This window comes from Coregonus clupeaformis, chromosome 21 (assembly GCF_020615455.1).
Source record: "Coregonus clupeaformis isolate EN_2021a chromosome 21, ASM2061545v1, whole genome shotgun sequence".
Lineage (NCBI taxonomy): Eukaryota > Metazoa > Chordata > Actinopteri > Salmoniformes > Salmonidae > Coregonus > Coregonus clupeaformis.
Window position 1 is genome coordinate 5,836,161 of NC_059212.1, and position 23,967 is coordinate 5,860,127.

Sequence of the window (23,967 nt, forward strand, 5' to 3'; positions counted from 1 at the left end):
TACTGTGGACAAACACACCTACTGTGGACAAACACTATCATGTCAGGCAAGGCAGGGTCTGTCAACCTACAAGCCACAATACGTTTCGCCCACGTCAATACACCATCTCACAGATAACGTCTATTCTCTCCATGGGGATAGCATGGTAATCATGGTAACCAAATAGCCCAGTGTAGCGCATGTTGGTTGTGTTCATTAGGCTCCAAATGGAAGAAAAACTGACTGAAACAGGGAGGGACTACCTGAACTTGGCCAATAAGATACGCTCATGATTGTTTTTCGGCTGCAAAGCGTTTTGCTACAGTGTGCCCTAATGACTACGACCATAGATATAGCGTTACCTCGGACACATCTGTGTTTGTGTTGAATCCCCCTCCCTCCTGCCCTCCGTTTACTCATGCTTATCCATACACAAACATCAACATTCCCCAGGGCCATAGAGACACTCATTCTGCCAGCGTGTTACCGGCAGCTGGGGGACAATGTGACAGAGAGTTTGGTCATGTTGGGCCATAGAGACACTCATTCTGCCAGCGTGTTACCGGCAGCTGGGGGACAATGTGACAGAGAGTTTGGTCATGTTGGGCCATAGAGACACTCATTCTGCCAGCGCGTTACCGGCAGCTGGGTGACAATGTGACAGAGTTTGGTCATGTTGCATTCTGCTTCTTTTTCTTCTCTGTGATTGTGTTCTCCGTTTGTGATTTATCATCTTTGCTTGGTTTCTCATTATTCTCTCTCTCTTTTTTTTTCATTTGTCTTCCACCCCCCCTCCTCCTCCTCCTCCTCTGTGGTGTCCCCCCCCCTCCTCCTCTGTGGTGTCCCCCCCCCCTCCTCCTCTGTGGTGCCCCCCCTCCTCCTCCTCCTCCTCCTCCTCTGGGGTTCCCCCCTCCTCCTCCTCTGTGGTGTTCCCCCCCTCCTCCTCCTCTGTGGTGCCCCCCCTCCTCCTCCTCCTCTGTGGTGTCCCCCCCTCCTCCTCCTCCTCTGTGGTGTTCCCCCCCCTCCTCCTCTGTGGTGCCCCCCCTCCTCCTCCTCCTCCTCCTCTGTGGTGTTCCCCCCCTCCTCCTCCTCCTCTGTGGTGTTCCCCCCCTCCTCCTCTGTGGTATACCCCCCTCCTCCTCCTCCTCCTCTGTGGTGTTCCCCCCTCCTCCCTCTGTGTTCCCCCCCTCCTCCTCCTCCTCCTCCTCTGTGGTGTTCCCCCCCCTCCTCCCTCCTCTGTGGTGTTCCCCCCCCTCCTCCTCTGTGGTGTTCCCCCCCCTCCTCCTCCTCCTCTGTGGTGTTCCCCCCCCTCCTCCCTCCTCTGTGGTGTTCCCCCCCTCCTCCTCTGTGTTCCCCCCTCCTCCTCCTCCTCCTCTGTGGTGTTCCCCCCCTCCTCCCTCCTCTGTGGTGTTCCCCCCCCCTCCTCCTCTGTGGTGTTCCCCCCTCCTCCTCCTCCTCTGTGGTGTTCCCCCCCTCCTCCCTCCTCTGTGGTGTTCCCCCCCTCCTCCTCTCTGTGGTATTCCCCCCTCCTCCTCCTCCTCCTCTGTGGTGTTCCCCCCCTCCTCCTCTGTGTTCCCCCCCCTCCTCCTCCTCCTCTGTGGTGTTCCCCCCTCCTCCTCCTCCTCTGTGGTGCCCCCCCTCCTCCTCCTCCTCTGTGGTGTTCCCCCCTCCTCCTCCTCTGTGGTGTTCCCTCCTCCTCCTCTGTGGTGCCCCCCTCCTCCTCCTCCTCCTCCTCTGTGGTGCCCCCCCTCCTCCTCCTCCTCTGTGGTGTTCCCCCCCTCCTCCTCCTCTGTGGTGTTCCCCCCTCCTCCTCTGTGGTATTCCCCCCCTCCTCCTCCTCCTCCTCCTCTGTGGTGTTCCCCCCCTCCTCCTCCTCCTCTGTGGTGTTCCCCCCCCTCCTCCTCCTCCTCCTCCTCCTCTGTGGTGTCCCCCCTCCTCCCTCCTCTGTGGTGTTCCCTCCCTCCTCCTCTGTGGTGTTCCCCCCTCCTCCTCCTCCTCCTCTGTGGTGTCCCCCCCTCCTCCCTCCTCTGTGGTGTTCCCCCCTCCTCCTCCTCCCTCTGTGGTGTTCCCCCCCTCCTCCTCCTCTGTGGTGTCCCCCCCCCTCCTCCTCCTCTGTGGTGTCCCCCCCCTCCCTCCTCTGTGGTGTTCCCCCCTCCTCCTCCTCTGTGGTGTCCCCCCTCCCTCCTCCTCCTCTGTGGTGTTCCCCCCCTCCTCCTCCTCTGTGGTGTCCCCCCCCTCCTCCCTCCTCTGTGGTGTCCCCCCCTCCTCCTCCTCTGTGGTGTCCCCCCTCCCTCCTCTGTGGTGTTCCCCCCCTCCTCCCTCCTCTGTGGTGTCCCCCCTCCTCCCTCCTCTGTGGTGTTCCCCCCTCCTCCTCTGTGGTGTCCCCCCTCCTCCTCTGTGGTGTCCCCCCTCCTCCTCTGTGGTGTCCCCCCCTCCCCCTCCTCCTCCTCCTCCTCTGTGATGTCCCCCCCTCCCCTCCTCCTCCTCCTCTGTGATGTCCCCCCCTCCCCCTCCTCCTCTGTGGTGTCCCCCCCCTCTTCCTCTGTGGTGTCCCCCCTCTTCCTCTGTGGTGTCCCCCCCCTCCTCTGTGGTGTCCCCCTCCTCCTCCTCCTCCTCCTCTGTGATGTCCCCCCCCTCCCCCTCCTCCTCCTCCTCTGTGATGTCCCCCCCCTCCCTCCTCCTCTGTGATGTCCCCCCCTCCCCCCTCCTCCTCCTCCTCCTCTGTGATGTCCCCCCCCCTCCTCCTCTGTGGTGTTCCCCCCTCCTCCTCTGTGGTGTGTTATAGTTGTTTCCACCCTCCAGTATAAGGTGTCCTCCCCTCCCTCTCACCCCTCTAACACCCCTCCTGAGTATAGACACTACCGGGCCGCCACACTGCCGCCCTCCTACGCCCGAGTGGCCTCCAACTCCTCCCCTTCCTCCCAGGAGAGAGAGGTGGCGGGCGGACGGGCTGGTGACAACTCCGCCCAGCTCTCCACCTCCCTGGCCTCGGCCCTCTCCCCTGTCCATTCAGGGGTGCCCACGGCCCTGACCCGGCAGGTGCGCCAGATCCCCCTCTCTCCCCCCACGGCGCGGGCCCTCCACCAGGGTGACCCCCGGCAGGACCCTGTGCTGCCCCCCAAACACAGCACCTGGTCCGCCTCCCATGCCCACATTTACGGCCCCGTGCCCTCCACGCCCCCCGTGGTGGGCATGATGCCCGTGCACATGCCCCCCGTGCCCCAGCCTGTCCTCCCAGTGGCCCTCCCTCTGCCGCCCCACCACCTGGACCTGGCCGGCCAACCCCACATCCCGCCCCACCCCCACCCCCACGCCAATGGCCTATCAGAGGATTATTATGACCTCACTCAGCAGCAGCAACAACAGCAGCAGCTAGGTTACTGTGAGGCTACTTCCTTGCCCCCTCTGATTGGTCAGTCTGCCCAGGGCCCCGTCCCTGTCTCCTCCAACCAACCCCAGTACCCCTCCTCCTTCCACCACCCCCAGGCCGCGCCCCCACCACCACCACCAGCAGCCCAATTCTTTCCCCCCTCATACACCACAGCCCCATCAGAGGGGAGCTCACCCAAGCAGACGCCCTCTCCCAACTCTCAGGCTGCCACGGCCAGCTGCAGTAAGTACATGCAGAGCTCAAAGAGCAAGGCACTTGGGCAACTAGTGGGGACTCCACTGGCTTATGTGGATGGAAGTATATACCCATTATGAATCCAATAACAGTCCCCAGATTCAGCCATCTGCTACAATAACAGTCCCCATATTCAGCCATCTGCTACTGTACTTTTGCTTTTTGATTCACTTTAAATCCAATTGCTCTTATCTGAGGACTATTTATTCAAATCAGAGCTTGCCAGCAGTGTTAGCCAATGAGGAGTATGATGTCACCTGATGTGAACCTATGCTGTCTATTGGTTTCCTCCCAGGTCCGGTTTCTCTCCCCACCATGCTCGCTGTGGCCCCACCGGTGGCCCCACCCATGCCTATGGCCCCCCCTGCCCCTATGGCACCCATGGCCCCCCCTCCTCCACCGGGCCCCCCGCCTCCGGCCACGGTGCCACCGCCCATGCCCCCCCCACTACCGGTTGGTGGAGGGCCCGGGGGGCCTCCGATAGAGGGGGCAGGGAACGAGCTAGCGCAGCCACTCTCAGGACTGGCTGCCGCCCTGGCTGGAGCCAAACTCCGCAAAGTTGCAAGGGTTAGTATCTCAGCTTAGACTCAGATCGTGGTGAGTAGAAAGAAAACATTTTGAAACAGGGAGGTACTATCTGAACATGTCCAATAAGAAACATTCTTTTTTTGTTTCCCTTTCCAATACGTTTTAAAATGTTTTGCTATGGTGTGCCCCACTGAACAAGACCATTCACACCTATGTGGAAACTGCTTGGACATTCATACCATTGCATATACACATTGCCTGTTGGTTGACTTCTATGAGATGGAACTCATATGGTGGCCATTGTTGTGTCCTCAGGATGAGAACAGTCCGCCAGGAACAGGTGGAGCCAAGAACGACGGCAACCGCTCCAGTGGAGGTAGTGGTGGTGGAGGGGAGGGGCTGATGCAGGAAATGAACGCCCTTCTAGCACGCAGGTGAGAGGAACACAACTGTGTGTGAAAGAACGATGAATCAAATTTAATTTAATTGAAAATCCCTATTCTGGGCCTCCCGAGTGGTGCAGCGGTCTAAGGCACTGCATCGCAGTGCTAGAGGCGTTACTACAGACCCGGGTTCATTCCCGGACTGTGCCACAACCGGCCGTGGCCGGGAGTCCCATAGGACAGTGCACAATTGGCCCAGCATCGTCCGGGTTAGGGGAGGGTTTGGCCAGTGTATCATTTTGATAAAGAATATTCTGGAGTTGAACATTTTCATTGAAGATCATCACAAAAAAAGGTATTCCTTGATGTGATTGTAAGTAGATAGACTACTAGCCTGTGAAATACCCCTAGTGATTTGCAACATGACTGGAGTTGTCTTTTCCATCAGCTTTGGATCGTCTCTAATTGCCTGAATTTACTTTTCCTGCAGACGGAAAGCCTCCGAGAAACCTGAAGAGGTAATTCACTTGATCTTATTTGAAAAATATCAATTATAAATTCAACAGGGTGGGTCTATCCAGCAACAATAATTGCATTCAATCAATCAATCTAAAGATGATTGCGCACACACACACACACACACACACACACACACATCATCCATTTTCATTTTCCATTACAGGAGGATCCCAAGCCAGGGCAGAACTCCACAGGTAAACACTCTCCTGCCTCCACATTTTCTGACCATTATCTTTGTTATTGGCTGCATTGAGCCAGGGTGCTTTATAAAATGATTATCTTATAATTGTGATGCTCTCTCTCTATAGATGCAGGGAAGAATCCATGGGACCGAGCCAACTCTGTAGACAAGGCCTCACTGGTATCAAGGTTAGCGCCATCCGTTTCATAGAGGCTCCCAAACCTTTTAAAAAGATCTAGGCCTGGATTCAATCCGATTGCCCCTTTTCGGTTGTTACCGTTGTCGCGGAGATCGCATTCAAAGTAAACAATGCAGATGTTTGGCACTTACTTTAAAAAAAAAAAAAAAGATTCCTAGAGATGGGAAAACTTGGTATGAAGTTGACCATGTGCTCTTTATGACAGAATGTTAAATCGTTTTTCCTTCACCAAATTAGACTAATTTGGGGGGGGGGGGACCCAATAGCAATGGCCATTCGGTAAGAAGATAAAGGCTTAGCAAATTAATCATGGACATCGTTAAATACACAGATACACTAAAATATGTGGGTGTGGTTTATCAGCTTATTCTGTGGGAAACAGAAACCGTGGGAGTGTTTGCTTATTGCATTGAGGAAGCTTGTGATATCAGTAAATGTAAACAGCCCTATGGCAGCAGTAAATTAGCTGGAGAAAACATGACTTTATCTACAGTCTATTTTATATATAAAAAGGTCTACTTTATCTACTGTCTATTTTGGGTAAATCTAGGTAATTTACTCTGAAAGTTCTAACAAATGTATATTTATCGATGATTTAAAATCATCCCTAATGTTTTTGATGTTGTTTTGCAGGGTGCGACCAGTGGGCTGCACTAGTGAGGGAGATCTAGACTTTGACAGAATGAAGCAGGTATGAAACTCATTCCAAAACTGTTCTTCAAATTGTTCAATGGAAGAAAAGTATTGTGGAAGAAATGTAAAAAGTATTTTTTAACCCCACAGGAAATCTTGGATGAAGTTGTACGTGAATTGCAGAAGGTGAAAGATGAGATCATTAATGGTAGGGGACACAGAGTGTTAATGCATTGTGTTATGTTACTCATAAAAAGGCACGCACAGCATCAGTGAGCAATTAACCTGCAAACCAACTAAGGCCATTCTTATTCATTCTTATTCATCCACTTTCTATAGTCCAATTCAGTTTCTGTTACAGCAAACAAAGGTATCCTAATTAACAAAGGTCTCCTAATTAAGTATGTCCTGAGAGGATGCTAGCCATACAGTTCACCTGTTTACTAATTCATAGTAATCCCCATTCCTTTTGAAATAGACAAAGGTTCAGTGATAAGGCCGTCCCCCATCCTCTAACCAACACACGCACACGCACACGCGCACACACACACACACACACACACACACACACACGCGGCAACATTTTCTCCATTTTGTCTTCTCTTTCAGCCATTAGACAAGAAATTGGTCGAATCCATACCTCTTAATCTGTGGACAGCAGGATGTGCTGGAAGTACGAAGGATAAGAAGATGTGGTCGGAAGGAATGTTCTCAACGTTTCTGTGACGCTATGAAAATATTGCTGTGACGCTGCAGAAAGGTTGAGCCAACATTGAGTCTGCTGTGCAGAACGGAGAGGTGGAGAAAGAAAAAAAAGTCAGAGAAAGAAAGAGAATGAGAGAGAAAAGATTGGTTAAATCAACAAAGGATGTGCGGACGGAAGGATGGACGGACGGAAGGATGGACGGACGTTTGCACCGTTTTCCGTTTTTTTCCTCTGTGCATTTCGAGACTCAGTCCAGCTCTCAGTCTGTTCGAAGTCTTACAAAATAAAATATTTTTGTTTTCTAAGTTACTGTTTTTATTTATTTTATTTTATTAATTTTAATTTTTTTAACTGTGATTATTTTATTATTCGTACTATTATAGAGCGAGAGAGACAAAAGGCAAAACTGTTGTTCTACATTGGTGGGTCCTGGAGGAAACTTGTACACCAATTACAATATATCAGCCTTTTATATTTTATATGATTTACTTTACCCTTGGGTGTTTGACCAGCACATATGGCACATACTGTGCTTTAGTCACCTGACCTCAGTTTTTAAAAAGCTTTTTATCTATTTACCAGTAACAGGGCAGTGTTCATTGGGCCCGAAATGGAAGAAAACTGATCAACAGGGAGGGACTACCTGGACCTGTCCAATAAGAAATACACATTTCCATTCTCCATTGCAAATGGTTTTGAAAATATTTTCCATTTTGTGCCATAATGAACACAATCCCGGTGTATGAAATCACTGTAATTTGGGGATCATTCACAAAACGTACCCACAACTGTAAATTCACCACCTATGTTTTCCCAAAATAGATGAACTGATCCCTTGGCTGCCCCTACGAAACCCAGAGGAACTATACAGTATAGTCTATATCAGTGGTGTCAAACGAGGTCCGGAGGACCGCACTGAAAATTGGTTAAATTTCCTTGCTGTCAAAATTTGCTACAAAAAATGGTCTATCCATCATTTTGGGAATTTGATACTCACTGACTGTCTAGCTTTCATTTAGGTGATTATTAGCGAGTTGGACACCGTCAAGAAACTGTATGAATGTAGGTCCATTTTCATTTTTACACAGTTTGGTTTTAGTCATTTTAAAGTATATTGAGTTGGCCCCCCAAGAAAAAAAAATAATTGCTAAATAATTATTTGTTTTAACTCAAACCACCCACGGGCCAGATCGGACCCCCTCATGGGATTGGAACCCCTATGTTTGACACCCCTGGTATATATGGTTTGGTCCGGTGTATTAACCATGCATGAATCTAATCTTTATGAATTTTTTTATTGGGTTTCAAAAATGGTGGTACATTTACAATGGTGGTTAGTTTTTGTGAATATCTACCTTGCTATTTAAAGTAACTGTCCAGTGTTTCCAGATTGATTAAATATTACCTATAATGAATTACAATATGAGTGAAATACTTAAATTACAATCTTTTGGAAGGAAAGGCATGTTAAAAAGCAGCTTTTCTATATTGAAAGGTGTGGGCATACCCCCAACAGAATGGTGTGGGCATATACTGGTCATTAAAAATATTCATGCGAGTAGACTGCTGATTGGCCAGCTCAGCCAATGAGGCAGGGTGACATCATTCGCTATGAGGAAATAGCAAGCATTTTTGAATCGGTCTGTTTGAGATACAAGTTTGAGGTGGGGTTTTTGAAGTGTTTTTTTCTCAAAATTATGCTTTGGCCACAAAGACGAGTATAGGATGAGTCATCAACATTATTTGGATATGATTTAACAGAATATGAAGTTTTAAAAGTGACATTTTCACTGGACAGTTACTTTAAGGTTGAACTTGAATTTGATATGTGAAAATGGGAGTCAGTTGCTCTTGCAAATTAAAAGTATACATGAATCAGTGCAAACGTTTTTTGTGATGATAGGAAAAAAAATATTGGGAGAAAATATTTGATTGAATATCGGTTGTGACATTAACTTTGACTAAGTTCTGAATTAAATTTCAAAACAGAAAGTAAATTAATTTAAACCAAACCATAGACCTGTCTCCTGTCTACAGTATGGAGTGGTGTGTTTCATTCATCAATCATTATGACAATAAAAAACATTTTCCATCAGATTATGTTACAATAGTAAAAAGACACTGAATGTACAAGTATTTACAGTGTAGGCTATACAAAACCTAATATAGACGTTATGTGCTTTTGTTCTTAAAATAGCTCTCGTAAAGAAATACCCGTTATATAGTTCTGGCAATACACATTTTGTATTCACACACAGAATCCTCTCACATGTAATAACATAACTTTTTATTAAATTACATTTTTGTCAGGAACATTGTTAGCAATATTATATATTTATCTTCTTGATTTAAAAAAAACTAACTTTTGTGTGGTGAGCATCAAACAGAGCTTCACTGAAAAAAACAGCTCCTCATACTGCAAGGTAAGTTTCAATGTTTCAATCTCTGCACTGTTCTGCACACTCACGGTATGGAAAACTTTAGGATCGACATTGTGCCTTTCGCCTGCCCACATATGCTATTGTCAAGTAAATCACATGATTAAAACGAGGCAAAAAAACGATGTTTCACTATGACAATCGGTAGCACTGAATATTGGGGGAAAGTGTTTTGTTGTGGCACCTACTCCTGCTTGACCAGCTTATATTCCCGCTTGATCCTGGTGTAGGGACCGATGCTGTCATCAAAGACAAAGTCCCACAACACCCGGGTCCAGGAAGTGTGCTGTGGTAGGGAGTCGTAGTACTCTGCTGCTATCATCTTCACCTGGGACAGATAACAGGGCAGTTAGAGGGGGCTTTGTCCGCACGAGGAGCCAACAGAAGCATTGTCAGACTGCAACATGTCAGGGTATTATTTGGAGGTTGATAATGACTTGTATTCCTAGGTAACATAACAGCAAATAGCACTAGGGCTTGTCATTTAGAAGGAGAATAATCATCTTTCCCCACAACTGACAAAACTAATAGGAGGTGCACACATTTTCTGAAGACAAAGAAAAAAAAAACACACAACAGTTGACTTTAGAGTGCATATTTGTAGAGGTTAGAAAGTGTAAAAATGATCATATTGGTCTCAGGCGTTACACCAATAGTTCATGAGTTATAAATTCAGGCCAGTCTTTTAATCAATACTTGCAGTTGAAACCAGTGGAGGCTGCTGAGGGGAGGACGGCTCATAATAATGGCTGGAAAGGAGTGAATGGAATGGATTCAAACCATGTGTTTGATGTATTTGATACCATTCCACTATTCCACTCCTACCGTTACCATAAGCCTGTCCTCCCCAAATAAGGTGGCACCAACCTCCTGTGGTTGAAACGCCTCTCTCATCTGCTATCTGATGCTTCTCCCATTGGTGACATTGTTTAGAGCATTATCTTGAGACAGACATCTGCCACCAGCGATAATTTCCACTGATCAAGTAAGCCACATACAGGGGTACAATTTTGTGAGGGGGGGGGGATTGGTGGACCTAAAATCATGGTACACTATTGAGATTTAATATTGGACCTAAAATCATGGTAGTCCATTGAGATTTCAGATTGGGTTTACTTAAAATCATAGTTGACCTAAAATTGTGGTCCACTATCAACACTGTGTTTGAGATTTCAACTCACCTGAGGCAGCTTACTGCCAGGTATACTGGGGAAGTCATGGTGCTCCATGTGGTAGCCCACGTTGAAGGTGATCCAGTTCAGTGGGCCATAGTAGGAGTACGTCTCGTGTCCCTTCAGGAACATGTAGTGCTCCGCTATGAAGTGTCCAGAGATGGGGTGTAGGCCCATGCATAGAATGGACCCGGCTATGAGGTAAACGATGGGCTTCAGCCCCCACAGGTAGAATATCAGGAAGTTCACTGCAAATTGAACGGCAGCGTTAATAATCTCTAGTCTAGAGACCGGCTTGGGGTTCACCACTAGGGGGCGCAGTGCGTAGAACAATGGCTGGAGAAAGAGCCACAGGACCTTACGCAGGGGTGTGCAGAAGAACCAGCCCTCAACGTCCGTGGGGATGTCCACATCTAGGCCGTCGCCACCCAGGTAACGGTGGTGGTCGATGTGGTACTTCTTGAACGAGGCCGAATAGGGCAGTCCGATGGGGAGGTTGGCCCACATGGCGAACCAGCGGTTGAGGCGTGCCAGCTTGTTGCCGAAGGCCACGTTATGCGAGATGTCGTGGATGGCGAGGGTCAGCGAGTGGTTGATGCAGCCGCCGAAGCCGTACGACCAGAAGAACACCCACTTCCAGGAGAGGCTATGGACCATATAGCAGGCCAGAAGCTGGGTGAGGACCATCCCCGTCACCACCCACTTCAACTGTGGGTCAGGCCCCATCAGGGACTTAATCTCTGGGTACTTTGCTTAGGAGGACACAAAAATCACAGAATGAGACTCATTCAAAAGTAAACACATTACACTGACCCTTGTCAGTTTCTCTGCATTGTAACTGTTTCTGTATCGGTTTCTGTATTTCTCTCACAGAAGTTGATTCGAGGTTAGACATCACATTGGTTCGTACACTTATTTTCTGCTGTCCAGAATTGGAGGAGCCCATTGGCTAATGCAAATTTGGTCTGTCACATTGCTTTCACCTCGTTTGCGTAACCGCAGCATGAAAACTGATCTGAAGAGAAGGAAACTGGAACACAATATTGTATGGTGCCTTCAGAAAGTATTCACACCCCTTGATATTTTCCACAGTTGTGTTACAAAGTGGGATTAAAATTGATTTAATTGTCATTTTTTTGTCGAAGATCTACACAAAATACTGGAAGAAAAACTATATATTTTTTTTTATTAATGAAGTTTGATTAGATAAGCATTCAACCCCATGAGTCAATACGTTACAATCACATTTGGCAGCGACTACAGCTGTGAGTCTTTCTGGATAAGTCTCTGGATTGTTTAATAATATTTGCCCATTATTCTTTTATTTTATTTATTCAAGCTCTGTCAAGTTAGTTGTTGATCATTGCTAGACAGACATTCAAGTCTTCCCATAGATTTAAGCCGATTTTAAGTCAAAACAGTAACTAGTAAACGTAATGCTTTGTATTCAGAACAAAAAGTTGATTTCTTTGCCACATGAAGTTTTACTTTAGTGCCTTGTTGCAAACAGGATGTGTGTTTTGGAATATTTGTATTCTGTACAGGTTTCCTTTCCACTCTGTCATTTAGGTTAGTATTGTGGAGTAACTTCAATGTTGTTGATCCATCCTCAGTTCTCCTATCACAGCCATTAAACTGGTCAACTGAGTTAGGAAGGACGCCTGTATCTTTGTAGTGACTGGGTGTATTGATACACCATCCAAAGTGTAATTAATAACTTCACCATGCTCAAAGGGATATTCAATGTCTGCTTTGTTTTATTTTTACCCATCTGCCAATAGGTGCCCTTCTTTGTGAGGCATTGGAAAACCTCCCTGGTCTTTGGTTGAATCTGTGTTTGAAATTCACTGCTCGATTGAGGGACCTGACAGATAATTGTATGTGTGGGGTACAGAGATGGGGTAGTCATTCAAAAATTATGTTAAACACCATTATTGCACACAGAGTGAGTCAATGCAACTTATTTGACTTGTTAAGCACAATTTTACTCCTGAAGTTATTTAGGCTTGACAGAAAATACCTATTGACTCAAGACATTTCAGCTTTTCAGCTTTTCATTTATTATAAAGTAAAAATGTCTAAAAACATAATTCCACTTTGACATTATGGTGTATTGTGTGTAGATCAGTGACACAAAATCTAAATTTAATCAATTTTAAATTCTGGATGTAATCCAGCAAAATGTGAAAAGTGAAGGGGTGTGAATACTTTCTGAAGGCATAGTAAACCCATAGTCTCACCTACCTACGGTTCTCCCTTTCGTTTGCCAACTCACAATTGATTTATACATATATATACACACATATACACACACACACAACCATTCAAAGGTTTGGGGTCCTTGTTTTCGAAAGATTTTTTTTGTCCATTAAAATAACATCAAATTGATCAGAAATACAATGTAGACATTGTTAATGTTGTAAATGGCTATTGTAGCTGGAAACGGCTGATTTTTAATGGAATATCTACATAGGCGTACAGAGGCCCATTATCAGCAACCATCAGTCCTGTGTTCCAATGGCATGTTGTGTTTGCTAATCCAAGTTTATCATTTTAAAAGGCTAATTGATCATTAGAAAACCCTTTTGCAATTATGTTAGCACAGCTGAAAACTGTTGTGCTGATTAAAGAAGCAATAAAACGGGCCTTCTTGAGACTAGTTGAGTATCTGGAGCATAAGCAATTGTGGGTTCGATTACAGGATCAAAATGGCCAGAAACAAATAACTTTCTTCTGAAACTCGTCAGTCTATTCTTGTTCTTAGAAAGGAAGGCTATTCCATGCGAGAAATTGCCAAGAAACTGAAGATCTCGTACAACGCTGTGTACTACTCCCTTCACAGAACAGCGCAAATTGGCTCTAACCAGAATAGAAAGAGGAGTGGGAGGCCCCGGTGCACAACTGAGCAAGAGGACGAATACATTAGAGTGTCTAGTTTGAGAAACAGACGCCTCACAGGTCCTCAACTGGCAGCTTCATTAAATAGTACCCGCAAAACACCAGTCTCAACGTCAACAGTAAAGAGGCGACTCCGGGATGCTGACCTTCTAGGCAGAGTTGCAAAGAAAAAGCCATATCTCAGACTGGCCAATAAAAATAAAAGATTAAGATGGGCAAAAGAACACAGACACTGGACAGAGGAAGATTGGAAAAAAGTGTTAGGGACAGACGAATCGCAGTTTGAGGTGTTCGGATCACAAAGAAGAACATTGGTGAGACGCAGACCAAATGAAAAGATGCTGGAGGAGTGCTTGATGCCATCTGTCATGCATGGTGGAGGCAATGTGATGGTCTGGGGGTGCTTTGGTGGTGGTAAAGTGGGAGGTTTGTACAGGGTAAAAGGGATCTTGAAGAAGGAAGGCTATCACTCCATTTTGCAACGCCATGCCATACCCTGTGGACGGCGCTTGATTGGTGCCAATGTCCTCCTACAACAGGACAATGACCCAAAGCACAGCTCCAAACTATGCAATAACTATTTAGGGAAGAAGCAGTCAGCTGGTATTCTGTCTATAATGGAGTGGCCAGCACAGTCACCGGATCTCAACCCTATTGAGCTGTTGGGGGAGCAGCTTGACCGTATGGTACGTAAGAAGTGCCCACCAAGCCAATCCAACTTGTGGGAGGTGCTTCAGGAAGCATGGGGTGAAATCTCTTCAGATTACCTCAACAAATTGACAACTAGAATGCCAAAGGTCTGCAAGGCTGTAATTGCTGCAAATGGAGGATTCTTTGACGAAAGCAAAGTTTGAAGGACACAATTATTTCAATTAAAAAACCATTATTTCTAACCTTGTCAATGACTACATTTCCTATTCATTTTGCTATATTTCCTATTCAAACTAATTTCATGTATGTTTTCATGGAAAACAAGGACATTTCTAAGTGACCCCAAACTTTTGAACAGTAGTGTACACACACATGTCCTTTTAAAAATATATATTTCCTTTTATTACTTTCCAACCCCACCACCCCTCCCCTAATTGGAGTAAACTAGTGAACAATAACGCTTAGGCCTCTACTTCCAGCTTATACATACTATATACATTTTATGGACGCAGTCAATTTTACAATAATTATATTTTGTTTGTTTTTACTCCTGAACTTCCTCTACCCTCAACCTCTGATCATTTTCATGTCCATCCAGTTTGCTTCTATATGCCATATCTTTCTAACTGTGCTCATTCACAAACGCTCTCAACCTATAACCTATATACTTATTATGGACACCGTATGCTTTACATTAGTTATGTTGTTGTTATTAGTTGTTGTTCCTTGTTATTAGTCCCATCCTTCAGCTCCATTCAACACCTCCCATCTATCTCTTAACACCATCCATATTGGATTTCTATTTGCCATATATTTTTCAACTGTACTGTGATATTTCAAACGTTCTGTACCCTTCTATTCTCATTGTTTCTACAGATTGTAAATTGAAAATAAACTTTTTGCTAAAAGTATAATTATATTATTGATCGATTGACTATGACTTTTCAGATCACCCAGTAGTGCTATCTGCAGGGTTAGCTCCAGGTAAATATTGCAATCCTTCAGCCATTCCTGGACCTGTGACCAAAAACAAGCTACAAATGGACAGTACCAAAACAAATTATCTAATGATTCTGTCTCTTCGCAGCAAAATCTGCAGAGCTGGGAAGGTTGTATCCTCCATATAAATAACATTCTATTGGTAGCAAGAATTTTATATCATAATTTAAATTGAAAAATTCAGTTCATAAACACTATGCCATGGAATCGGTACGTCAAAAATCTCTTCCGAACTATTTTGCAATCTATATGGGACGGCTGTCAATCCTTTGGTCCTTAAATGAAACTGGTATACTTTTTTTTATTTATCACTCATTTTCTTTAACCAATGATGGTCTTTAATGCAGTGCCGACAGACAAGTTCCTTACTTTTCCCCCCTTCCTCTTCCATTTTTGCGGTAATGCTGCAATTAGTTGGTTGTAATTTTGGGTAGAGCAGACATTTCCATATGTTTTTGTTAGCTGCATGTGCGACATAACTCCACCAGTCTTACCTATGACATCATTAACGAAGATTATCCTTTTTTTATTATCAATTAGTATATTTGAGTTTACCCACAATATTTGTTGCATTATTTGTTCTGTCGTTTCTGGAGGATTAAATTGAAATTACAACCAACTTTCTATGGCTTGTTTAAGAAATAGTGATATTTGGGAGACGATTTCCTTTTAAAATAACTGAAAGTGAGAGGTTGTAATCTGAATAAAGGGAAAAGGGCCATTCTTGAACATGGGGTGAGACAATTTTACTAATTTGGTAGAGAACCAGTTCGGATTTAAGTATAACTTTTGTATGACTGAAGCTTTTAGTGATAGGTCTAATGCTTTAATATTTAATCATATCCGTCCTCCGAATTCATATTCATTATATAAATAGCCCCGTTTAATTTAGTCTGTGGACCATTATCTGTGGACCGTTCTTGATACACACGGGAAACTGTTGAGCATGAAAAACCCAGCAGTGTTGCAGTTCTTGCCAGACACAAACCGGTACCTACTACCATACCTCGTTCAAAGGGCACACTATCTTTCGTAATCCATTCACCCTGTGAATGACACACGTACACAATCCATGTCTCAATTGTCTAAAAGCTTAAAAATCCTTCTTTAACCTGTCTCTTCCCCTTCATCTACACTGATTGAAGTGGATTCAACAGGTGACATCAATAAGGGATCATAGCTTTCATCTGGATTCACCTGGTCAGTGTCATGGAAAGAGCGGGTGTTCATAATGTTTTGTACACTTAGTGTACATGCAGTATATGGGTAATATTGATAAACAAGCGACATATAAAAATATGATTAAAATGAAAACCGAGATGACCGCATTAAAATATAAACAGTAGGCTATATAGGCCTATTTAGTGGGTAAGAGCGTTGTGCCAGTAATCGAAAGGTCGCTGGTTCTAATCCCCGAGCCGACTGGGTGAAAAATCTGTCGATGTGCCCTTAAGCAAGGCACTTAACCCTAATTGCTCCTGTAAGTCGCTCTGGATAAGAGCGTCTGCTAAATGACTAAAAATTTAAATGTATTTTAATCATATTGAAAGACATTTCATGTTCAATCAATTGAGTTATATTTTGTTACTTGTAGGCTAGGCTACTGTCTGTAATTTGTTATGATGTGTAGCCTTTTATTTTTTTATTTAACCTTTATTTAACCAGGTAAGCCAGTTGAGAACAGGTTCTCATTTACAACTGCGACCTGGCCAAGATAAAGCAAAGTAGTGCAATAAAAACAACACAGAGTTACATATGGGGTAAAAAAAAAACATAAAGTCAGAAATACAACAGAAAATATATATACAGTGTGTGCAAATGTAGCAAGTTATGGAGGTAAGGCAATAAATAGGCTATAGTGCAGAATAATTACAATAGTATTAACACTGGAATGCTAGATGTGCAAGAGATTATGTGCAAATAGAGATACTGGGGTGCAAAAGAGCAAAATAAATAACAATATAGGGATGAGGTAGCCTAACATGATGAATATAGGGATGAGGTAGCCTAACATGATGTGCCCAATCGGTGATTTAATGCATTTTATTGGGTTAGCATTAGAATAAGCCTTGTTAATATTTGCAGCCGTAGGTGGTAATATTTGTCTAGGAGTGGATCCGTCCTCAGTATTGTGAAATAATGTTAAGGTAAGATTTGAATGCACCAACCATGCCCTTAGCGACCGTTTTCTCCGCGTGGTGTTTTGGGAAACGCATGTTACATATTCGGCCGTTGTAGGAAAGACGCATCGTTAAAAACACTCTTAAGCCTACATTCCATTACTATTGGGAAACCAGGACCAGATTTTTAAATAAACTTAATTGACTAAACTAAAATTAAATTTAAAAAAATACTTTTATTGATTTCAATAAATACCCAAATGAGAACTTGATCGATAAACAACATAATTTCATGAAACAGAAAAGTACGTCTATGAATGTATGTAACAGTATGGTGTGATGGAGCCAAAACACCCTGGCTAAGATACAATACCACAAGCACCAGCAGACGGCTGGCCACCTCTCTCATTGTGAGTCTAATTTCCTCAGTCCTGTTGGATCATAAAAACCAAAAGCTTTTAATAATTTAGGAGCCTAGCAACGGATGGATCACCATTTGGCCTTTTCATTCACGGGGAATGATAAAGGGGATGGCCATGGGCCACATTAAATACACATATGAATTATTGCAAAAATATGTTTTCAAGGATGAGCTTAAGAAAATGTTGATTGCTCAGATATTAGACCAAGTAAGACACTACAATAAAAGTATGTCTTGGGTTTCGTTCCACCTCAAAAAGCACAAGAAAGAGGTTTGACCCACCATCTCAGATTGAACTGAAATCATTTCTGTTGTTAGAAACAGATAAGATTAGTATTCCTGCAACATTATTTTGTTGAAATATAAGTTGATCTTGGAGAAATTAAGCTAACTGATTGCATCCAAATTGGGAAATGAAATTTATAGGATTCATATAATATTCAATAAATATAGTACCTAACATTTGATTTGGAGGGGACCAAACTTTTTACTAACAATGAGTAAGACAAGACATGAGGAATCCCCAACAAGGTATGACAACAACCCATGCTTGGTTTTGTTGGCCACTGTTTCAAACACTAACTTTGACAATTTATTTGGATTCCTCATATCTTGTCTTACTCATTGTTAGAAAAAAAGTTTGGTCCAAATCGGATGTAAGGTACTATATTGATTGAATATTATATGAATCCTATAAATAAAAAATTGCCAATTTGGGTGCAATCAATTACCTTATCTTCTCAGATATAAAATTATATTTCAACTAAATAATGTTGCAGTAATGCTAATCCCATCTTTTTCTAAATACAGAAACGATTTCCGAACAATCTGAGACGGTGGGTGTCACGGCTTGATCAAACAACATGGAATTACCCTCTTGAAAAACCAGGCTTGTGGAGCCTAAAGCGTTACCACAATGTGGGCATTACGGCTGTTGTATAATGATAGAGCATTCTGGATAGAACAATAGCGAGCTCCTCTCATAGAAATATAATTACTCATTAACCTATTCATTTTCTTTATGGCTCCTCTGAGGGTCTGACCCTGTGACTTAATGGTTGGTGACTGTCATGCTATCCTTTGCATCGGTCTTTGACATTGGGCCATTAGAGGGGAATGTGTCTTGTTACCTAGCAAAGCCAATGGTCCTAGTCAGCTGCACCTGTTAGCAACATGTTGCCCATTGTTCTACATGTCCAAAAGATAAAACAGGGAATCAGTTTCCATCACAGGAGGTTGGTGGCATCTTAATTGGGGAGAAGGGGCTTGTGCTAATGGCTGGAGCGGAATGGTTAAAAATACTTCAAAACATGATTTCCATGTGTTTGATGCCATTCCATTAGCTCCATTCCAGGCATTATTATGAGCTGTCCTCCCCTCAGCAGCCTCCACTGGTTTACATATGAATGGGAGGACCCCATCCTCCGAATGTCAACCATTTTATGTAACGTTTATTATGTGTCTTAAGAAAGAGATCCACTGTTGATCACGGTCAGCTTCGATTTTGTCATAATGACAAAACTGGCGTTCATTTGCTTCTGTTGTGCTTGTCATCACACACCTCTATCTCACTTTCCATCCTTTAACTAAATATACTTTCCTGCAACCCACCTCACCCAATGTGGAACGGATTCTATTATTTCTTTATTTTTATCAAGCACCTACGGCTGAAACTAGCCAGCTTACTAGCTACTTGCTATTAGCCACCGTTAGCGGTCTTCACCACTGTCCGTGGCCTGCACTACCTACCAGCCAGCTCTAGCCTGGACAATTATCGGCCAGTCTGCACAGCGTGCTATCGACCCAGAGCATATCGGATTTTCTGCCAGAATCACTGAATCACTGGACCTTAACACCGGACCATCGCAACTAGCTAGCTACAACCGAATGGCTGTTGTTGGCTAATCACCACTTCCCGACGTACCAGTTAGCCTTGAGCTAGCCTCGAGCCAGGCCCATCTCCCGGCTATCTACCTCTCTGTCAACCGAACGGGATCTCCTAGTGTCGACACGGAGCCCCACCGATCCATCACGACTGGTCTGCTGACGTAATCGTCTGATGTGGTTTCAACAGGCTTCCCGTTGCGACGACCACGAAGATCCATCTGCTAGCCCCAGCCCGCTAGCACACGCAATCAACAGCCGTGCCTCCTGCTCGCCTGTGCTTTAGCAGCCAATGATCTGCTCCCGGACTTACTTAGTGCTGTTCACTGGACCTTATGATCACTCAGCTACACAGCTGATGTCTGCTGGACTGTTCCTTTACACGGTACCCCATCCTGTTTATCTGTTTAGCCTCAGCCCAAACTTTTGTCGCCATTACCAGTTGTTGTCTTAGCCCTCTCGAATAACACCTGTGATTGCGTTATGCCTCTCTCCCATGTCAATATGCCTTGCCTATTGTTGTTTGGGTTAGTTCTTATTATACAATTTCACTGTAGAGCCCCAAGTTCAGCTCAACCAGCCTCAGAGAGCTCCTTTGTCCCACCCCCCATACACACGGAGACAGCATCACTGGAGGTACCGATTGAGCCTATCTCTTTCATAGTTACCCAATGCTTAGGTGTACCTCCACTGTACTAATATCCTTCCATATCCTTGTCTGTACATAATACCCTGAATCTATTCTACAACGCCCGGAAATCTGCCCCTTTTCTTTGCACACAAAGCACTAGAAGACCAGTTCTTAAAGCCTTTAGCCGTATCCTTATTATATTCCTCCTCTGTTCCTCTGGTGATGTAGAGGTTAACCCAGGCCCTGTAGCCCCCAGTATCACTCCTACCCCCCAGGCGCTATCGTTTGTTGACTTCTGTAACCGTAAAAGCCATCGGTTTCTTGCATGTTAACATCAGAAGTCTCCTCCCCAAGTTTGAGTTATTCACTGTGTTAGCACACTCTGCCAACCCTGATGTTCTAGCAGTGTCTGAATCTTGGCTTAGGAAGGCCACCAAAAATTCAGACATTTCCATTCCGAACTACAACATTTTCCGTCTAGATAGAACTGCCAAAGGGGGCGGAGTTGCAATCTACTGTAGAGAGAGCCTGCAGAGCTCTATCATACTATCCAGGTCTGTGCCCAAACAGTTTGAGCTTCTACTTCTAAAAATCCACCATTCCAGAAATAAGTCTCTCACTGTTGCCGCTTGCTACAGACCCCCCTCAGCCCCCAGTTGTGCCCTGGACACCATATGTGAATTGCTTGCCCCCCATCTATCCTCAGAATTCGTACTGCTTGGTGACCTAAACTGGGATATGCTTAACACCCCGGCCATCCTACAATCAAAACTAAATGCCCTCAATCTCACAAATTATCATCAAGGAACCTACCAGGTACAACCCTAAATCCATAAACATGGGCACCCTCATAGATATCATCCTGACTAATTTACCCTCTAAATACACCTCCGCTGTCTTCAACCAGGATCTCAGCGATCACTGCCTCATTGCCTGCAAACGTCCACCCCTCATCACTGTCAAACACTCCCTAAAACACTTCAGCGAGCAGGCCTTTCTAATTGACCTGGCCCGGGTATCCTGGATGGATATTGACCTCATTCCGTCAGTAGAGGATGCCTGGATGTTCTTCAAAAGTACTTTCCTCTCCATCTTAAATAAGCATGCCCCATTCAAACAATTCAGAACTAAGAACATATATAGCCCCTGGTTCACCCCAGACTTGACTGCCCTTGACCAGCACAAAAACATCCTGTGGCGTACTGCATTAGCATCGAACAGCCCCCGCGATATGCAGCTTTTCAGGGAAGTCAGGAAACAATATACACAATCAGTTAGGAAAGCAAAGGCTAGCTTTTTCAAACAGAAATGTGCATCCTGTAGCACTAACTCAAAAAAGTTTTGGGACACTGTAAAGTCCATGGAGAATAAGAGCACCTCCTCCCAGCTACCCACTGCACTGAGGCTTGGAAACACTGTCACCACCGATAAATCGACGATAATCGAGAATTTCAATAAGCACTTTGCTATGGCTGGCCATGCTTTCCACCTGGCTACCCCTACCCCGGCCACCAGCTCTGCACCCTCCACTGCAACTTGCCCATGCCCCCCCCCCCCCGCTTCTCCTTCACCCAAATTCAGATAGCTGATGTCCTGAAAGAGCTGCTAAATCTGGACCCCTACAAATCAGATGGGCTAGACAATCTGGACCCTTTCTTTCTAAAATTGGCAGCCGAAATTGTCGCAACCCCTATTACTAGCCTGTTCAACCTCTCTTTCGTATCGTCTGAGATCCCCAGAGATTGGAAAGCTGCCGCGGTCATCCCCCTCTTTAAAGGGGGTGACACTCTAGATCCAAACAGTTACAGACCTATATCCATCCTGCCCCGCCTTTCGAAAGTATTTGAAAGCCAAGTTAACAAACAGATCACCGACCATTTCGAATCCCACCGTACCTTCTCTGCTATGCAATCTGGTTTCCGAGCTGGTCATGGGTGCACCTCAGCCACGCTCAAGGTCCTAAACGATATAATAACCGCGATCGATAAAAGACAGTACTGTGCAGCCGTCTTCATCGACCTGGCCAAGGCTTTTGACTCTGTCAATCACGCATTCTTATTGGCAGACTAAATATCCTTGGTTTCTCAAATGACTGCCTCGCCTGGTTCACCAACTACTTCTCAGATAGAGTTCAATGTGTCAAATCGGAGGGCCTGTTGTCTGGACCTCTGGCAGTCTATGGGGGTGCCACAGGGTTCAATTCTCGGGCCGACTCTATTCTCTGTGTATATCAATGATGTCGCTCTTGCTGCTGGTGACTCTCAGATCCACCTCTACGCAGACGACACCATTTTGTATACATCTGGTCCTTCATTGGACACTGTGTTAACAAAACTCCAAACGAGCTTCAATGCCATACAACACTCCTTCCGTGGCCTCCAACTGCTCTTAAACGCTAGTAAAACTAAATGCATGCTCTTCAATCGAACACTGCTTGCACCCGCCCGCCCGACTAGAATCACTACTCTCGGCGGGTCTGACTTAGAATATGTGGACAACTACAAATACCTAGGTGTTTGGTTAGACCGTAAACTCTCCTTCCAGACTCACAGTAAGCATCTCCAATCCAAAGTTAAATCTAGAATCGGCTTCCTATTTCGCAACAAAGCCTCCTTCACGCATGCTGCTAAACATGCCCTCGTAAAACTGACTATCCTACCGATCCTTGACTTTGGCGATGTCATTTACAAAATAGCTTCCAACACTCTACTCAGCAAAGTGGATGTAGTCGATCACGGTGCCATCCGTTTTGTCACCAAAGCCCCATATACTACCCACCATTGTGACCTGTACGCTCTCGTTGGCTGGCCCTCACTACATATTCGTCGCCAAACCCACTGGCTCCAGGTCATCTATAAATCACTTCTAGGCAAATCCCCGCCTTATCTTAGATCATTGGTCACCATAGCAACACCCACCTGTAGAATGCGTTCCAGCAGGTATATCTCACTGGTCATCCCCAAAGCCAACACCTCCTTTGGCCCCCATTCCTTCCAGTTCTCTGCTGCAAATGACTGGAACGAACTGCAAAAATCTCTGAAGCTGGAGACACTTATCTCCCTCACTAACTTTAAGCATCAGTTGTCACAGCATCTTACCAATCACTTAATACTAAATTGTAATTATTTTACACTATGGCCTATTTATTGCCTTACCTCCAGAACTTACTACATTTGCACACACTGTATATAGATTTTCTATTGTGTTATTGACTGTACGTTTTGTTTATTCCATATGTAACTCTGTGTTGTTGTTTTTATCGCACTGCTTTGCTTTATCTTGGCCAGGTCGCAGTTGTAAATGAGAACTTGTTCTCAACTGGCTTACCTGGTTAAATAAAGGTTAAATAAAAAAATACAAATAAAAAATAAGCTGTTTTTAATTCACAAGATAATATTACAATATGAATTCATAAGAAGTTAAAAGTAGGACAGGTGGTTTTGTTTGGCAAATCTAGTAGGCTGCTTTGCTTGTGAAAAAATAGGAGTCCATATTCCCTTAAGTTTCAGCATTGGCAAATAGCCTAGTACTGTAGTCTCATTTCATGGTTAATGAACTGGGCTACTCCAATAAATCATATACTTCCAGGTTGTTAAACTCCAGGTTGCGACATTTCTGACAGGTAAGACGTAAGTTGTCCATTTGAAAACAGGTAAAACCGGATACGATTTTAAAAAGAAGTAAAATAAAAAAGGAACAGTATGACTTTGTATAAGCAGTACAACTTTACTTTAAACCGTAGTTATTTCGTTTATGTTTTAAGACACCAGCTTACCTAATATTTCTTTTCTTCGTGAAGTATGAGGCTGATCATTGTAGACCCATTCAAAGTCTCCCCGTTCACCTGTCTTTCCCATTTCGATGCTCTTCAAGCCCGCGGGAGCGCAGCGGCTATGTGTGCCTCACCTACACACACGTCTTTAAAAACACACCCTATCAAAGGTAAAGGTGAAAGGTGTGTGACCAAAAAAGCTCCTCCCTAGCCGATAGTAATTCCTGC

At 44.6% G+C, this 23,967-nt stretch overlaps 2 protein-coding genes across 4 annotated transcripts in view; one reads left to right on the plus strand and one right to left on the minus strand.

Moving 5' to 3' along the window:
- The window catches only part of LOC121539034 (ena/VASP-like protein), a 48,109-nt gene extending 39,339 nt beyond the window's left edge, over positions 1-8,770 (plus strand). For both annotated transcript variants that reach the window (XM_041847225.2, XM_041847226.2), the window contains 9 exons: positions 2,765-3,592; positions 3,900-4,171; positions 4,448-4,566; positions 5,006-5,033; positions 5,198-5,228; positions 5,343-5,403; positions 6,048-6,105; positions 6,198-6,255; positions 6,657-8,770. In XM_041847225.2, the coding sequence (XP_041703159.1) occupies positions 2,765-3,592; positions 3,900-4,171; positions 4,448-4,566; positions 5,006-5,033; positions 5,198-5,228; positions 5,343-5,403; positions 6,048-6,105; positions 6,198-6,255; positions 6,657-6,694 (1,493 nt within the window). In that variant the 3' untranslated portion in view covers positions 6,695-8,770. The remainder of the gene's footprint in view (positions 1-2,764; positions 3,593-3,899; positions 4,172-4,447; positions 4,567-5,005; positions 5,034-5,197; positions 5,229-5,342; positions 5,404-6,047; positions 6,106-6,197; positions 6,256-6,656) is intronic.
- Positions 8,771-9,061: 291 nt separating this feature from the next.
- degs2 (delta(4)-desaturase, sphingolipid 2) lies at positions 9,062-23,932 on the minus strand. Of its 2 annotated transcripts, XM_041847229.2 has the most exons (4): positions 23,743-23,932; positions 10,726-11,115; positions 10,373-10,611; positions 9,062-9,519 (listed from the first exon to the last, which is right to left on the minus strand). In XM_041847229.2, the coding sequence occupies exons 1-4, from the start codon at positions 23,822-23,824 to the stop codon at positions 9,376-9,378; spliced, it is 855 nt and encodes a 284-aa protein (XP_041703163.1). In that variant the 5' UTR covers positions 23,825-23,932; the 3' UTR covers positions 9,062-9,375. The 2 variants fall into 2 exon arrangements, with proteins under 2 accessions (XP_041703163.1, XP_041703161.1); XM_041847227.2 differs by having other exon boundaries at positions 10,373-11,115.
- Between the last annotated feature and the right edge of the window lie 35 nt (positions 23,933-23,967).

Excerpts from the sequence above, each read along its gene's own strand:
- degs2 (XM_041847227.2), bottom strand. The coding sequence starts at position 23,824 with ATGGGAAAGACAGGTGAACGGGGAGACTTTGAATGGGTCTACAATGAT. Across the intron at positions 11,116-23,742 it reads ACGAAGAAAAGAAATATTAG|CAAAGTACCCAGAGATTAAG; the intron begins GTAAGCTGGTGT and ends TGTCCTCCTAAG. Across the intron at positions 9,520-10,372 it reads CTGGCAGTAAGCTGCCTCAG|GTGAAGATGATAGCAGCAGA; the intron begins GTGAGTTGAAAT and ends TATCTGTCCCAG.